Source organism: Spea bombifrons, chromosome 2 (assembly GCF_027358695.1).
Source record: "Spea bombifrons isolate aSpeBom1 chromosome 2, aSpeBom1.2.pri, whole genome shotgun sequence".
Lineage (NCBI taxonomy): Eukaryota > Metazoa > Chordata > Amphibia > Anura > Pelobatidae > Spea > Spea bombifrons.
The window spans coordinates 17,504,077-17,522,486 of record NC_071088.1 but is presented as its reverse complement, the minus strand read 5'-3'; the positions used below and the strand labels follow the sequence as shown (position 1 = coordinate 17,522,486).

At 36.6% G+C, this 18,410-nt stretch overlaps 1 protein-coding gene across 4 annotated transcripts in view; it reads right to left on the bottom strand.

Moving 5' to 3' along the window:
- Nucleotides 1-17,907, bottom strand: part of GLRA2 (glycine receptor alpha 2) — a 57,765-nt gene extending 39,858 nt beyond the window's left edge. Inside the window, exons 1-3 of one of the 4 annotated variants that reach the window (XM_053456947.1) lie at nucleotides 17,243-17,907; nucleotides 15,596-15,726; nucleotides 6,570-6,637 (exon numbers count right to left, since the gene is read on the bottom strand). In XM_053456947.1, the coding sequence (XP_053312922.1) occupies nucleotides 6,570-6,637; nucleotides 15,596-15,726; nucleotides 17,243-17,310 (267 nt within the window). In that variant the 5' untranslated portion in view covers nucleotides 17,311-17,907. Of the gene's footprint in view, nucleotides 1-6,393; nucleotides 6,462-6,569; nucleotides 6,921-15,595; nucleotides 15,727-17,242 lie in introns of those variants that run through there. The other 3 variants (XM_053456944.1, XM_053456946.1, XM_053456945.1) reach the window with 3 other exon arrangements.
- Between the last annotated feature and the right edge of the window lie 503 nt (nucleotides 17,908-18,410).

Below are 18,410 nucleotides of genomic sequence, written 5' to 3'. Positions count from 1 at the left end.
TTGCCTTAATGTGTAAAGCCAAAGTAGTTAATGCACTTCTTACAACTGAATAAGCTCCATACTACACTGTCACAGAGGCAGTCAAATGTACCTCGCCGAGAGTAATGGAAACACCCTTCACTACCCCCCATAATATAATCCGTGCCACGACTCACAAAGGCGTAATCTTTGACAGCGGGGAGTCCATTTTGTGCTAGACTTCCCACAGTTTTAATCTTCCTGTCTTGGGCACATCCATACAATAAAACGTATTGTTATGGAAGAGTGCAGAAAATTGTAGCTAATGCAGTATTTTGCTGTAATGGTTCCCTTGTACCAAACTGTAGCTTTCATGACATGTAAATACATACTCATTACAGTATTTTAGGACAGAAATACTAATTTCTGAAATTTAGCGGGTAGGTAGAAAAACTGTGCTATGGTATAGCATAAACTGAAAAACAAGAGTAGGTAAATAGTGGAGAATTGTCAGCAGCATGGCAATATATAAGCAAATCTACTGTATGTTAAAATAGTTTTCTGTTAGGGATAGTGGGCTGTAGCCCCCCCACAGAAGGTAGGGTGCCAGAGGTTGATTCTACTTGTTCCACGGATTGGAAGTGCAGAAACATCTTCGGTACATGGTTTGTCTCACGTCACGGGACACATGATAGACTCTTGGTGGCTTACTGATGGGGAGAAGTGAAATATATGGTTCTGATGACACTTACCAATACGCAACAGTAGTGACTGGAGCCAAGGTATAACATCATATTATAGAACTTTAAGACAAAGGGCAGTGGTGCCACAAAAGGGAGCAGAGGAATAGTGAAATGTGCCATCAATGGTTCCTTTCCTCTAGTGAAATGATGATTAGGAATGTAGGACTTACTACACTCCGTACAAAATGGTGTGCAAAACATCGATGGGACACAAAGTCCCCTTTCACAAAAATATGTGACTTCTAGGCACTGAAACCCAAGGGAGAGTCAGTGTTTGTCAGCAGCTCCTACTGAGGTGAACACACACTTAATTGGTTTAGAACTTTGGGAAATATGCCAGATCTGAATTTGTAGCACATTTTCACCAAAGTGAGACATTGTCAATTTTTTTTAATTACTTTGTCACCATCCCGTGTGAAAATAGACTTTGCGAGTTGAAGTCAAAATAGACCAACGGAAGTTTGGAAAATATCCAAGGTACTCCACTGTGACCGGCTGGTAGCTTTACAAATAATGCCCAGAGCGGATGCTTACTGTGACTTTTTTTAGGTTATTAGGCCATAGATAAGCTTTGAGATGCTCATATTCTCTAAAAATATCAATTGCTTCTGAGGAAGGACAACCTTTTCTCCTTTTCTTTTCTTAGTAAAATCAACTCAAAAAGTCTGATATACACCAATTAGCCATAAGATTATGAGCATCTGTCTAATATGGCGCAGGCCCCTTTTTTGCCGCCAAAACAGCCCTGACCCATCGAGGCATGGACTCCTTATTCCTTATTTTAGCTGCTTATCCTAAAAAGGCACATTTTTGTCTGCTTTATAATATGACATACTGTGATAGGTTGGATTTCAGCAATACAGCAACAAACAGCCATAATTGATTCAAACAAATTCTGCACTGCAGTTTTGGGAACAATGGCGTTGCAATGAGTCGATGAGCTTTTAAATGCCTTCCATATGCCACATGGTATGCAGATCAGAGATAAATAGACTGTGTTATCCTAGTAATGCCAAAACAGTTTAATCAAATCAGTGTCCCCTTATTTTTACGCACAGCAAATGCAGGCTTCAGGGAGCTCTACAGACAGAGGATTCCTCATTGTCTGTGTGTGTGTTCCAAATCATCACTGTGTCCATACGGATCGCTGATTTAATGCTATTAATCCATTAACAAAATGATTTGGTTTTGTTTACATCAGTTTAAATATATCTGCACATAAACAACATGGTGTAATAATACCCTGTCGACCGCATCATATCTGGGAACATCTGAGGGTGGGCTTCCCTGAGCCTCATGAAGGGGGAAGAGCTAGATGAATATCGGGGCCTGGATAGCCACACGTAGAGGTAGGCTAGTGGACATGGTAAAACGCTGCTCCCCTGTCTAGAGGAAGAAGGACTCTGAGCCAGTAGAGTAAGGCTTCACCCACAGAGTCAAACTCACCGAGTTCCGATACACATGGCCATCATTTATTACTACACTCCTCCTGCGGATAGACAAAGCCACTTTCAAAGGACCTGCATCTTTACTTAGGTTTGAGACATGAGGGGCCTGGAAGAGCTGGATTTGTTTAATAATGTACCTCGGGGTAGGAGGGGTCAGTTTTTTCTCAAGGGGTATTGAAGAAAGGGGTGGATGAGTTTTTTTTCAACATGAGGGACCCCGGGAGAGTAGGGGATTGTCTTTTTTCTAAATGCATGGTTTGGCCTGGGGGGGGGGAGAAAACATAGAAGCAGGTGATAAATTAATACCGGGGCTGATTTGTGATGGTGTTCTTATATATTTATATATGAATCAGATCCGCCTGTTTGTGTGTTTCTCTATCTATATATTAATTTATCTATCTCTAGCATAATAGAGTATATTAGAACATACACATGCATGCATAACCGTTTAGTTCACCAAATTTGTGATACAGCTTTAAAAAAAACCACACATATTTGGTTGATCTAGTTTAGGCAAAGACATATCCCCAAACAGCAGTCCAAGGCAATGGTTACTCAATGCGATACTGGGAGGTAGGGTTCTAGTGCGCCAAAGTAATCATTGTGCTGAGCTCTGGATAGTGAATTTACATGCAATGCATTCTACTTGATACAACACTGGAATATTCTATAGCTTATCACATTGATGTGGAACATCATACGTGCAGACAGATGGCTTGAAACATAAAAAGGCACTTTCATTACGAAACAGTAATTATCAGGAAGTATTCTATGAACGGGAAAACAAGACAAAAAGAAGCATTCATTATCCAGGAGTCGAACAAGAAATTATTAGAAAATATTCTTTTAATATAATAATGAAATTATATTGTAATTTCCTCTTCGTGCTACAGGCCTTTATTGAGTCGGATGCGATATATTTAAAAATAAATTCATAAAGCAGCCAAATACTGGTGATACCCTATAGGTCAGTACAGCTGCCTCTGGGTAGAGTGACTCAGGCACTTCCAACCCCTGGGTATAAAGCCTGTGTTACAACAACATCTGTGACCTTTAAACCAAATACTTGCATACATTTTTAATTCTCTTTATTTTTCTTTTGTTTCTTTTTCTGTTTTGCCTCATCTTGTTCTTGTCAGTATAATGTTCATAACATCCATATAATGTTCCAAACATTTAAAAAAAATATTTAAAAAAAATTATCATTGTATGTTACGAAATTTTTATTTCAATACCCCCGTAAGGGATTTCTTCAAAGAAAATATTACATTCTGTTTATTCTATTCTAAAAACATGTTTTGTAATGTATTTTTCAGAAATATTAAAAGTGCTAAAGCATATAGGTCTACATCTACCTATGATTTATTTCATTCTACAAATCCTATAGTCCAGTATGAAGCGTACCTAAGGAGAATTTTTGACACAATTGCCAGGGCTTTCAGATTATTTTCCCCTGGACCACCTTTCCAGTAGGTCATGAAACACTTAACGTATATCAAGTTCACTTTAATAACAAAAAGTTGGATTCTGTTATTTTGTATATTTTCTTTACATATAACACTGCCTATGTTTTTTTCAATTCTATTTTGCACATGTCCTATAAGTAAGTGACAATCTCTCTGTGGCTTGAAGACAAACCATTTTGGGAATAATTAACATTTTTTTACCATTACTTACAGGCAACAATATATAATGTTACCTAGATTTTCCAATATTGGTCTATTTTGAAATATTATTAGGGTAAACGATCAATCTAGAATATATCTATAGCTATAGATAACAATTTGCATCAATTCTATTTTCCTCCACAATATGCGGTGTCTTGAGTGTTGTTTCATCTTCCTACTCCTACTGTGGTAGATTAGCGGTATAATTAGAACTGTCTGTCACCCTGCGCCGATCCGTATTTCATGCAGGAAATGAACACAGGAACCTGTAATCAGACGCAGCGCTTCGATGTGTTATATTCCTGGTGTTGGCAAAACTGTTAGACTTTGCATGCAGAAACATCATTACACCATGTAGCAGAGGCTCTGCTCATCAAGCACCTTGAAAGGCAAGGTTCAAGAGCCACACGCAATGCAATGTCTACAAGCGTCACTTTGACTATGTTCTCTGGTCTGACAACTATTTATAGGCTACAATCAACGTTATAAATGTTTAGAAAATATATGCGAGGGCCTAGAATCCATCCTGTCATATACTAAAATATCAGATTCATTCCTAGCTCCCAACCACCGACAGAAGACGCACGCTGGCGTCCAGTGACTATCCAATCTAGTAAATCAAAACCAGTTGGCTCCATTTTGGTCTAAAGAGACTGGTGAACCTGTAGGTTTATCGGTTCACTGGATGACTGGAAAATACTATGGGAGAACATTACTTCATTACTTTTTGTGTGTGGCAGGGAGCTTACCTTGGGGATGTTTCTAGGGCTGGTGTAAAAACACCAATGACCTTGATCTGAAAATGCTCTCATTAACAAGGGTAGGCAGTAGCATTCTATGTTAGACATTTGACTAAATGCCCCATAAGTAGCAATTACTTCTATAAGCTTTGTCATGGACACTGGTGTCCCCGTCCAGACACTTTGCCTCCCCGCCTGAGTAAGTTGTTAATACTCTGTGGAAACCTCACAGGTACTCATTGACCATCCAAAAAGGTATCTATGTAAAAGCTCTGGAGAGCTGCCTGTTTGATATAACTATATATATATATATATATATATATATATATATCCCAAAGGGTATCTATGTAAATGCTCCGGAGGGCTGCCTGTTTGATATAACTATATAATATATATATATATATATATATATATATATATCCCAAAGGGTCTCTATGTAAATGCTACGGAGAGCTGCCTGTTTGATATAAATAAAGACAAACGACACACTTAGGCCACTAAAACCCAGAGCAAAATATTAATATTAAGAACTGTCTTAACTATCATGAATTGTTGAACTATAATGGGAATTATTTTACTTCTGCAGATACATATAGGAACAATGTTAAGTCAGATATTATCTTGATATATATATATATATATATACCGGTATATATATATATATATATATATATATATATATATATATATATATATATATATATATATATCATATAATCCCCTGTGCAAATACCAGTTGTTTGAGGTATATTTATACTATTGAAATATACCATTAATAATAATAATGTAATATTTGTATTAATGTAGACAAATAATGTATTCAAATTTGCTAGATTTATTTTTATGAATAAATAAACTGACCAGAGACCAACAGAAACATTATAGACACAAATGTGAGAATTGTGTCAACAGATTTCCCTTTCTTCAATATAGCATAGCAAATACATACTATTTTACAAATCAACAAATAGCATCATCAAATATTTAGATTATTTTATAAACAAAGCAAAGCGAGGAAAACAACAAATATTTCAACCAACATTTTTCAAACTGTGTAAACCTATCGCAAGTGAAAAATCCTTCTGTCCTATCATTCACAACTTCAGATTCATCAAAAAAGATGGTTCATTGTGCATCCTTCAAAACTCAGCTTATAAATAGAATAAGACCGATTGATTTTTTCACTGGAGATAAGATGACACCGTTTGATAAATCGAGGTTCATTGTGCATGTGCCAGAGGCAACAATGAAGTTTGGAAGTGTGCACATGTACATTTTTTCGGGTGCCACGTAAAATGCAATGAGAGGACTAGGTAGAAAACAATGCAGCATTGTAAGCGTGTCCAATTAATCGCATTGAACGCCATCCTGCCAAGATGTTGACATGCTTTTATCATGCTTTTTTATTGTTCTGCTGAAATTAAATATATATTTTATTATTTATCAAATTAATATTATAATATCACAATTATTAAAGAATATTTTTTTATTGTGTGAATGAATGGTAAAATAGTATAATCCGATCAATAAATCTGCTTACCAATATGAATACTTAATATTTAAATTGCATTAAAGCAAATATATTTCAATGTGCAATCCCAGCGCAAAAATAATAATTTATATTATTATTAGAAAATATATTTTCCAAAAAAATGAAAATATTAATGATTATTGTTACCCATTATTCTGTTAGTGATAAACCTTATGCTAAGGCCATTTTAATGTCAATGTGCCATTATAATAGTTTTTTTGTTTGGTTACTTCTAGCTGAATTAGTAGTCTCGGATAGCATGTCCATCTCCTTCGCAGGGTGGCATCAATGGTCAATCCCACTCACCATTGTAGTTTCTGCTATTGAACCAAAGCTGTTGATAAATATGTTGCAGGTAACATTTACAGGAGGACCTGTAAATTAAACAATAGATAGAGAAAAAAAAAAAGAAATGACAGATTGCGTTTAGAGAAAAGCATTCGTTTAGGATGGGCTTTGCCAGCAGCAATAGCTGCACTTACCATGGTGGTTTCTGTAACTGATCCAAAACTGTTTATAAAAATATTGCATGTAACGTTTACAGGAGGACCTGTGGAATGCAATAAGAATGTTGCAATATATGCAGAAGCAAAGGAATGAGTTGGATCTGTACGAGCCATGGCAGGCACAGAGGAAGAAAGGTAAATTTCATTTCAGGGAAAAAAGGGTAAAAAAGCAGCGAATCAAAGCATTGTGGATGCTGGAATATTAAATAAAACATAAACAGAAAAATGCTGGTTTGTGTATTGTCAACTGATGATGTAAAATGAAATCATGTATAGTACTATGCTGGTAATGTATGGTAATGGCGAATTACATGTAAAAGCTTTAAAAAAACAAATACAATCATCCCTTCAACAAGCGATGTAATGTAAAAGCATTGGAAACTACGGACGCTTTAGACCGCACGCTTATGAGTATGATCAGGGGAAGATATGAAAGCAGAGAGAAACGCATAACTCAATGACACAAATGGGAATGTGAGACACAAAATACATTTGGAAATGTATTTAGTGAAAATCTAATGAAAATGGAAGCAAGTCAAAGACACGGAGAGTCACTCTGAATAAATGTCTGAAATGCAGAGGGTCGTGCACATTTTTTACATCCCTTGGGAAAACAGGGATCAATAAATGCCATGTCTTCCACTGTACAAAGGTATATTATATTCACTTCCCGTACACTGAATACAGATGAGCATGCGGTTGATAAATGTTTGCAAAAATGATGGATTCCGTGAGAAAATATAACATTGATCATTTCATTGTCTATGAAAGGTTTGGCTGGTTTCAAGTTTTTGAATGCTGACCCATTAATCGGCGATGTATGAGCAATGCATTGAGTATGTTAATTACCGTATATTAAAATATTTCTATATTGCAATTACAATGTAAGTCTCTTTAGCTTGCCTGTACGGACTAAGAATACTGCCATCCCAAATTATTGGTCATGGAGGGAATGAAAGGGATGCATATCTCAATAGAAGAAGCCCAGGGACCAGTGATCTATTGTGGCCTTTTAATCACACATGGGAACATGCAGGCTCCAGCTACCCAGAGCTCTCCCAATTTGGGGCGCAGGTGGGCGAGTTTGTTGACAATGGACGGGTCCGCTGATGTCAGTGGCCAGTCTGCTGGCATCAATGGACAGGCTTGCCGAAGGGAGTGAGCGGGGCCAATGATGTTGCAGATGGGGCCCCCAAATGTATTTAAATTGTAAGGGGTAGGAAGGGAAATGGGCTTGGAGTGGGGTTTGCCTAAACGCTGCTCCCACGACCCTGAGACTTCCTACAGTGACCTGGAGAACCAGAGAAGCAGGGCTTCAACCGAAGAGCTCCCAGGTATGCCTGCGATCCCACATGGTTCACTCCATGTTTACGCTGGACACTGAAGCCCAGGACTTGGGGGGGAAAATCAGGAAACTAAAATCTTTACAAGTACATCTCACCTCTATGGTTGCTTAAAAGCTGGAAAGCAATATGTATAGGGAAATTTTTAATAAAATGACACTAACATTTATTTTGCTTTACAGGCGCAGTTTCAAAGAAATTGTGGATTAGAATGCTGATGTCAAACAACACTTCTTTACAGGCCGTAATCAATAAATACAAATTTGTCTTTAGGGAGATTTAAAGTCACTTAATCCAAGTAACCATTTTTAATGAAATCAGTATTTTTTACATGCTCTTGCAAACATTCCTTATCACTCAGTTTCATCTCTTTGATGTATCTTATACTCACACCAACGTTAAGAATTTTCACAACTTCTGTTTCTTTATATCAAGATGTTATCCACAGCTAAAATATTGCTTAGTCTCCCTGCACATAAGCAAATAAGGTTTCAGCCAACTAACTCACATCCACGCCAAATTAGTTATCATGGTCACCATGGCAACAAAACATTTCTGCCCCTTTCCTCATCCTTTTTCTCCCATATTTTGTCATCTGACTCTTTCCATTTGCATTTGTTTCCCTCCATGCGCTTTTTTTTTTTAACGATCCTTCAAAAGTAGTCATATATCGAGTTTGATTGATAATGTATAATTCTGAAGCTACACAGGGTTAGGCACCAACATTGGACAATTTTGTGATCTTCTATGGACCTTAGCAACTGTTGCCACGGATACTGGTGTCCCTGTACAGACACTTTGCTATCCTTAAAGCTACATGATTGCATAAGAATAATAAATAAAAAAAATGCAAGACTTCATTCTGTGTCGCAGACTGGAAATGACTGACAAAAATTGCCGTGGCATTCCTTGGAAAAAAAGCATACATGCCATAAAATGTATTAATTGCTTAGTATACCTCACTGTGTATATTTAGTCTGGGGATCCTGTTATAGCTAGTAAGGGGCAATTAAGAGAAAGCAGACACATTTTTATGATATATTTCATGGAGAATTTTTCCCGCCCAATGAAATTATGTAATATCTTCACTCTTAACTTGACCAGCTCAGATGTGACTCTGCCCTATATCCACACGTAAACCAGAGAGTAATACTCTTTTCTTCCCCTTTTAAATGTGATTTTTTATTAAAAGTTATTTTAAGTTTGGGTTACCTTTTCTGTAGTAGACAGGTTATAAGGAAAATGACAATGTACCGGTAATTATTCTGTGTAAGATAAATCTTTAAAGTGAAGTATACCCTATATTATTGTATACATCTTAGAAGTGGTTTAGAGGCTTTTCAGAACATAAAGAAAGAGTAAAGCTCTAGTAAGTACCCATGGTGTATGTGTAAAAAAAGAACAGGACACAAATAAATACAATATTAGCACTTTAACTTTTGAATGTCTACCTAAAACAAATGTTCTCAATGGCTTTGTATGTCAAACAATAAAGATGATGGCTAATTCTGATTATGTTGCAATTCTATTGAATTATATATTAACACTATAGCTATAATGTTTGGTGAATTGGTTTAAATAATATATTATGAACAACGCCCTCTTCCAATTTTAACACAATGTTTTCAATTTTTTAATATTCTAGATTAAATACCATTGACATCATTAATATAAATATAATTTTTTGCTGTGCATATTTGCAGGCTCTCACCAAACCTCCTGCCTTACAGGTGGCTCATTAACGGTGTCCAGAGAAGGCGTTAAATGCATGAGTCTCTTTGGCAATATAGCCATGAAAAGTTAGATAGGACTAGACAAACTTTGGGTACATTGACATAGTGGCGCACTAATCTATTTGGCCATATAGTGTTATGGAATCCCCAATATTTATGACGTAGATAGGTGATGCACTGAATTCTTGCTCTGTTTTGTGAACTTGTTAATTTGGCATTAAAAGAATACCAAAACCAACTCCTTATATAAAGATCCGTGTTAGCCAAGACACACTATCAAAATCTATGTAAAAAAAACCCAACGGAATTTCATCAGGTTAGTGCTAAACATTCTAATGAACATAGTGGGAGGCAGACTTGCAACTTTTAGAGAGTTTGTTAAGTATGTAAATGTGTTTAGAAGTATGCTCCCTCCTTCTCAGCCAACCAAGGTAGAGAGGTGTGTCTATGTTACTATGTGTGTGTGAGTATGGTTATATGTGTGTTAGTATGTCACAGTGTATTTGTAAGTATGTGGTTGGGTGTGTGTTAGCATGTTAGTGTGTGCCTGCAAGTATGTATGTGTATTAGGGTGTGTAAGTATGATAGTGTGTGTAAGTATGTTACTGTGTGTGTGCAGGAAGAGGAGAATCTTGGCGGCCAACAGGGAGGCCCTGCACCGTTATGTTTTTTTTGAGTTTTGTTTTTGGCACCTGTATATTATTATGACACATGGCAGATGTTTATAGGTATGCCTGTTACTAGTCCTTATTTTTCTTTGTATGTGTTTTGGTTTTAATGCTGTAAAGTATTGTTATTTTCAGTGTTATTTTTTGTTTTGCTTTGTTTTTGTTCTCTGTTTGCACTCAACCCACAGAAATATGACATTCCACAAAAAGATTATTTTCTCTATCTTGCAGATAAGAATTCTCATCTTGAACAAATAGTGTAAATTAGAATAACAAGAGGAAATAAGACTTATCGTATAGTAACTGCTTGTTACGTGTGTTATTATTATTTTGTGTTGTTTTGTTTTCATTCACTAAGTAAAGGGAAGCCCCAGGTATGTTTTTTTTTTAAAAAAGACTGGTTGCTCTAGGGTGCTTTGGAAATGTGCATACGTAGAGACATTTAAAATAAGCTTCTCTAGAATATATTGACCCAACAAGTGCTACATCTCAAGTTGCTGCTTATTTTAATAATAATATTTACATCGCATTCCTATGAGTTATCTTAAAAGGGTACTCACAACAATTATTAAAAATACTCAAAATATATTTTCCAAAAATATTCTCATTTTAACGCAATTCTAGTTTTTGGATAATAACTGGGATTAGCCCAATGTACCCAACACACTGACTCCTTATCATACTGCCTGTGGAAAGAAACAGATCTCAGTCTTAATCACAGCCAGAAACTATAACTAATGGAAGAACTTAATTCGCTTTGCCATAAAGAATCAGTTCAGTGTGGCGTTTGAGCAGGAAAAAACGTTATCCAAAATATCACATGACTGACAACAATGGCTGCCTCCAGGCATGCAGATAAAGGAAGTTTTTTTGTTAGAAATTCAAACAAGATTAGGTTTTCTTTGTCAATATTAAACTATTTTACTGTATACATCACTGTATTTTATATCCAAGTATGAAATATTTTCCAAGAAAAATCCAATTTGACAGAGAACTTAAAAAGTGGCACAGTGCTCTTTTCATTTTTGTCAATTTAATGTATGATTAAATGTGGATATGACATGTTTTGTTATAAAAGTGATCCCGGTAGGCATATTACTTCAGGGAGGGTAAATGCTAAAAGATATCACAAACTTTATATGACATACACAGTGATGTATCCTGGCCAAGGCGGACTAGGCCTAGGGTAGTGGCAGTCCCCCTGTGGCAGTAGATTGCCCTCTCCCCGGTGTGCAGCTCCTCAATGGACCAGTTACAGGGGAGACCTCTGATCTCCTCTACTGGTCCGCAGGTCGTGCAGGCTTAAACGAATGCCAAAGGTAAATACACCACTGGACGTACAATAAGTAAAGGCAATGTTTATGGTCAACAATAATTACTATTGCTGTGATTCTGTTTTCTGGGTTTTTTGTTTTTTTTGCTAAGTATAGCTTTTGACCATATTTTTGTGAAAGTGCTGACACTTGTAAGCACCTTTCAAAAAGTTGGTTTTCCCTAAGGACCTAAAATTATAGAAAGCTTAGGTATTTTAATATTTCTTTACATTTGCCTAAACTATAATCAATAGCCTAGGTCCTGAAGGCGCACTTTGCCTTCGATAACTGCCCTCTATATATATGAAGGATTCATGTGCATAAAAAATAAGACAGGTAGAGTGATTGTATACGTATAAACAACATATAATTGGTTATCCACAGAAATAATCAATTGCAGCACTGATTGTAATTTACTCCATGTGTCACATAGCATTCTAATGTCTTTAGAATCCAAAAAGAATCCTTAAAGCTCCAAATGCTCCAAAATTTGGTAACACTGGTAAGGCTACAAATAAACAGTAAACGCTAAATAAGTATAGTAAATTATAGCGTACAATTATGTTAACATTTAGTGAACAGAGACCCTAAGTAGCCTTGATTTGCCAAACTGACCATAAGCATAAGGCACATGTATAACCAGCTGGTTGCTTCACTTACCAGCAGCTCTACACAATATAACAGGGATGAACATAAAGACAGAGCTCCCCTCTGCCCTCGGTCACGGACACCGCCGGTTTTCTTAAAATGTGTTTGTGGCATTTCCTAAGAACTGACTCTAGAAGGCACGCTTTGTGACCCTGCCATATGAACCCACAAAACAGATTTGGGGTGCTGGCTCGAGTAAAATTCTAGATTCTGTTTTACTGAAGTTTGTTCATTCAGTGGAAAGATGAATAAAATTGCAAATATTTCAAAATCAGCTGTACTTAGCTTATCATAGCTTTGTGAAGGATCTGGAAGATTCACACACAGCATTTTCACGTGTGTCTCTAGATCAGTATGCTGATAATACGAGAAGGTTTCTGCATTACATACATCAGGACTCAACAGGGAAGTAAACTGGTCCGTGTTGTTATATTAAAACAGGCTAGACAGGTCTTTTAATTAAGCCTCTGTCATTAAATAGTGTTTTGGTTTTCAATACTTACCTTGATAATGGCGTAGGAAACACTGAAAAACTAACTGTCTGTCACTCTGGTGATCCATAGAAATCATAAATACCAGCCAGGCTATATAATATAAATTTGTATAACCATTTTCTGGTATTGAGCTAATAATTCATCTATTCTTGTAACAGTTCCTGTTTTAGTCGAGACACTCCTGTTTGAATATATATCAGGTTAACAAAATACCTAAATAGACGACAATATTACTCTGTGGCCTAGCAGCTTCTTGCTATAACTGCTTTTAATAGATCAGGCTTTCCAGTTAACAGTTTATGTATAGTGTCTATACCTGTAAACCCTCCAGGTTTGACCTAGACTCCAGACTGACAAATTCGTCATCATTTCCGAGCAGCGAAACCGGGAGTTATACCAACTCCTTGTCCATTTTCCCTCCTACTCAAGACCATCTGGGGCTAGCCCGGTCCCTATGCATGGCCAATCCCAGTCCATGCAGTGATAGCCCCACCAACACAGCTGGCTAGCCCTGCCTCTTACAAAGCTATTCCCCCAGAAGACAGGCTGCCAAGTATGAAAATGTCACTAAACCCAACATCACTTTCACAAGTGTATTCTATAGAATGTTAATAATTTTAATAAAGTGCTGTCTCGTTCTGACATGTCCTCCACATATGGAGGTTTTTGTGCTCATGTAGAAGGACCTTCTGCCAGAGGTTGTAGCTAGTAAGTAATTTCATATAATGGCTGTGGCCCCCTTCCATGCATTTTTACTAATACACTAGATGACTAGTCTTTGGTTGCCCCCAGATATACTGCCATATTGTCTTTTAAGTAATTTTAGACCCTTTTTCAAAATATAATCATAGTTACATAGTCAATAAGGTTAAAAAACGACCTAAATCCATCAAGTTCAACCCTTCTACCTAACCTTCCTAATCTGGATCCAAAAGAAGGCAAAAAACAACTTTTGAAATTATTTATTTCATTCTAAAATCAAATGCAAATTTCATAGAATTTAGATTTTTTTAAATACTCTATTTTATTTTACAATAATGCTACCTGAATGCGATACACTGACATTGAGACTTATGTAGCCAAGCCTGTGTATTCTAGAGAAACAGAGAGCATATGAATTACTTTGATTATAATCATTGAAATAAGCTTAATACAGAAGTACAGATAAAGTTAAAAAGCCTTCTTGAAAGCTACTGCTAATAAATGCAATATCAAGTTCTAGAATCACTGTCTGAATATTAAGCCATTTGAAAAGCACTCCCAGATCTCTAGCAAATCCGCTATGTGTTATAATCTGGAAACAAACATGCTTATGTTAAGTACTGTGGAAGATAGACAATCTCGCCAAAGTGTGATACCTAAGAACATTAATTCTGCATCTACTTTGAAACAACAGAGATTAAAGCCTACTGATATCTTTTATCACATCCCATTCACCAAGTAAATCTAAGTAATGGTGTTTACAGAATAAAATAAGCAATGCATATATTAAAAACCAACTTTATGTGTATACCGTGGGAAAGGGAAACCAAAGCTCCTGTTCTTTGGATATGTACTGTATGATTATTAACTCTCTCCTAGTATTAATTTGATGATTACTGTTTGGGTGGGTTAGGAGTAGGAAGACACAATTTCAGTTTCTCTGAAGGCGAACTTTAAGAATAAATGGTCTCCAAAACAGTGTATTGATTTACAAACACAAATCCCAAGCTATACACAGGGTTGGCCCGAGTGTTTCTAGACCCCTAGGTAAACCAGGATGTCCTGCATGCACTCACTTGGTAGCAAAGGGAAGAATATGTGCCCTCACCAGCTTTGCCCCTAGGCAGCTGCTTACTTAACCCATATAGTAGGACTGGCCCTGGCTATAGGTAGTTTTCATAAATGTATTTAGTTATAGTAAAAGCTAAGATGATGACAATTCCTGTTTAAGACCACCAGATACTAGCATGTCTTTTGCGTGCTGTATAGGTAAAATGAAACAAGACTGTCCTTTTATCTATCCTTTCCGGCTACAAGAGGAGGTATGTTAAGAATCCCAGATAATTGCTAAGGAACACAGAGGGATCCCTTTTCCAAGGGGGTTTCCCTGACTCTTCATTACTCATGATCAATGTTATTTCAGTTGAAGCAATGAATGGAATGTATTGGAATGGTGTCTCTCAAAATGATGGATTGGTTGCTTTAAGACATAGTAAAAAAAACATGACTTCCTATTAAGGCATGGTAGCAAAAACCAGGCATGATTGGATATGATTAAATGCATTTTTTTGAATGAAAAAGAATGCATAGAAAACGAAGTTGCTCTTTATAAAACAAAAAACATTTGTTGTTTTTTTTTGTATGAACTATACGATTCCGTATTTTTTTTTTTCTGTTCTTTACAACTGTTTTGCTTTTTTTTTTTAGGAAAACATTTTGTATTATGTATAGAATAATGTTTACAATTGTACTACATGCTAATGTAAAATTTAGGAAGAAATATTCTTCTGCTAATCCAGCTGGTCTGGATGGCAAACTCTGGATATCAAAATCCACAGACTATTACATACCATAACTATTACATTTATTAAGCATAAGGGTTTTTAAGTCTGGTCTATAATACTACTGAAACATTCCTATACACCTATTTAGCCAATAATATAACTCATTAAATTACACACTGTCATGCAATAACTGATGAAATATTTACTAAATTAGACACATTTTAAGGCTTGTTAATCAAGCCAATTAAATATGTATATAATTGCTTGACTAATATGAATGATTGTATTATTTATTTATTTTCATAAATACAGCTTACCTTTAAAGTTTGGTCTGATTCTTGCATCGTATCCCGATGTCCTTCCCATTAACTTGTCCAAGAAGTCTGAAGGAGACATGCTCTGTGGAGGAGATTTTCCCCTGGAATCATGTTCTTTACAGAAAGCAGTCCTAAACAAATTAGCATTCACTGTTAGCTCTTGTGGTTTTTAGTTAGTTAAATTGTGTTAATTGTTAGCATTCCTATTAATAGAATCCATTCATCAATGCTAGTCATGATTGCCTTTGTGTCACAAACAGCCAGGCGACCTGATAAGGTTCTGGGGACTATAACTCCCATCAGGTTGGACAAGTCAAATGCAGGTCCCATTTGATGATATCATACAGCAAAAGGTTTTCTGTCATTGATGATGATAATTTTCACAACTTTCAATGGAAGTTTATTAAATAAACTTTTCTTTTAGAATTATAGGACCTCTCAAACTTTATTTTATATGACATATGCAAACAGTAATCAATATATATATATATATATATATATATATATATATTATTGCATCAAATTAAGCAGTCTGAAGCCTGAATCTTTACTCTTTATATTCCGTTATTTCTTTATGATACCATCTTAATCATTGTAGACCTACATTTCTGCAGGGTTAATCTAGTTTAACTCCAAATTCTGTATTGCATGGCAACAGACTTCTATATCAGAAATGTTGTGCAATGGAATCACTGTTAATGTGATATTAATGTCAAAAATCATATCCCGGGTATTATCCAACATGTATATGGTTCCTTATACATGTATGCATTCTAGCAACAGTCAAAGGGCCTTACAATGTCTCTGATAATCCATGGGCATAGCATGTGAAACATGAGAACAGATTAATTAAAGGTTAGGTAGCACTACTGAAATTCACCGTTATCGCCATGTTCACCACTATTCCATTAAAGAGTTAACATGCCATACATTTAGAAATTAATGATAATATAATGACCCTTTTGTAATGATTTCTTGGGTTAAAATAGGAGATCATGTCTACTCAGACAAAATGGCATCATTACAAAATGAACTGAAACACAAGGACAAGAAGAGATCCAGTGCAAAAACCTTGATCTTCACATGTTTTTAAATAATATTTAATAATGTAAACACAATATATTGCTTTAACATGAAATGTCCTATGAAAAAAATCAACCCAACACCTGAGCATCCATTTATTTAATGTTAATTTTGAGAAATAGTTTTTTTTTTTGTTTTAGCTTGACATTTGATTATTTTAATAACAGTTTGGATTGCAGCAGGGAGCATCTGCATGGGAAATGCTGTGCCATTGGTGTGGGTCTGTTGTATAAAATAGATATATGGCTCATTCCTTTGCACACACAAGCATGTAGGCAGTACACTTATTAACTACCACAGGAGAGGATTAAATCACAGGGAAACAGAAAGAGGATCTTGGATGTGATCTGATTTACTAGCAGATAAAATACACCATTTGGGAATGGTAATATTACAGTACAACTACTGAATTCACAAATCAAGCCCCCCCCCCATGAATATCTATAGATCTACTGCACTTCACTAGAAAGGTGGAAAGAAATCCTTTACATGCATTTTACATATATGTATATGACATAGCTGTGTTTGTAAATGTCATCACAGCATGATTTCATTTTTGCCTACCTTAAGTGATTGGTTTCAAGGGTTATTGAAAGCAAGGCTGTCAGAATTGTGACCAGCTGCCGGCTCATTCCTTCTGTTTTCTGTGATGATTGTAAAAAAATATTCCAGAAACGATTCCAGAAGCAAAAAGCTGATGGTGCAAGCCAAGAGTGTTAAAGCACGGCTTCTAGTGTCTAGATCCCATGTGTTTGCTGTCCTTCCGTAACAAAACAAGACAAATCAGCATTGTGATTGTCTTTGGGGTGCTCACAACCAGAGATTGGATCTGGAAGCATTCTTAGGTCAAACCAAGGCTCATTATCAGGAGACAAAGCAGGAGACGATGTGCTTTCCCCCCTTCCTTGCTGCCTTTTTTTCAGTCCAGGGAAAGGCTACCTTAAGAGCATACCGTGGACCCCCCACATTTGCCAGTTCGGGAACGCTGCTCTGCTTGACACGTATGTTGCAATTACACGCACAATCCTGATGGTGAGAGTTCCATTCGGACGCTGGAATCCATAGGCACGGATAAATAAGGAAGATCGGGAAGGGGTTAATGCTCCTAAACCCCTCCTCTAAACTTTTAGATTAGGATAGTATATTGGACCCCTATGTATTTGGATGTGTGCCGAGTGGCCCCAGCAGTTCAGAGGTGCTGATACAGTATTTACAGATGCTGATGGGCTCCTTGGTGTAGCAGCAGCTACTTCTCTGATGCTGCTGCTGATGCTGCTGCTGATGGTGATGCTGCTGATGGTGATGCTGCTGATGCTGCTGATGCTGCTGATGCTGCTGCTGATGGTGATGCTGCTGATGCTGGCACGGAGGCTGGTGTAGGAGTAGAGAAGGAGGGGTGTGAGATCTGGAACAGAAGCCTTTAATACTGCAACTGTAGAGGGGTAGTTGGTGGGAGGGTGCAGAGACAGCTATCTCCATCCCTTCTTGCAGGTCCAAAGTGTCTCCCTCCCCGGGACACATTATGTGGCTGTCTGTTTAAGTTTGCAAGGTATCTGACTCCTATGGTCATACAGACCCATGCAACAATAAAAAGTGAAGGCATGCAACCAAGAATAAAAAATAATACACGTGGACACATTGTAGTTTAAAAAATAGATTTTTAGCTTTTGTGTTTTTATTTGTGTTACATTAGTTTTGCCTGCTGCGTTTGGGTAACAAAACTGCTTCTTAA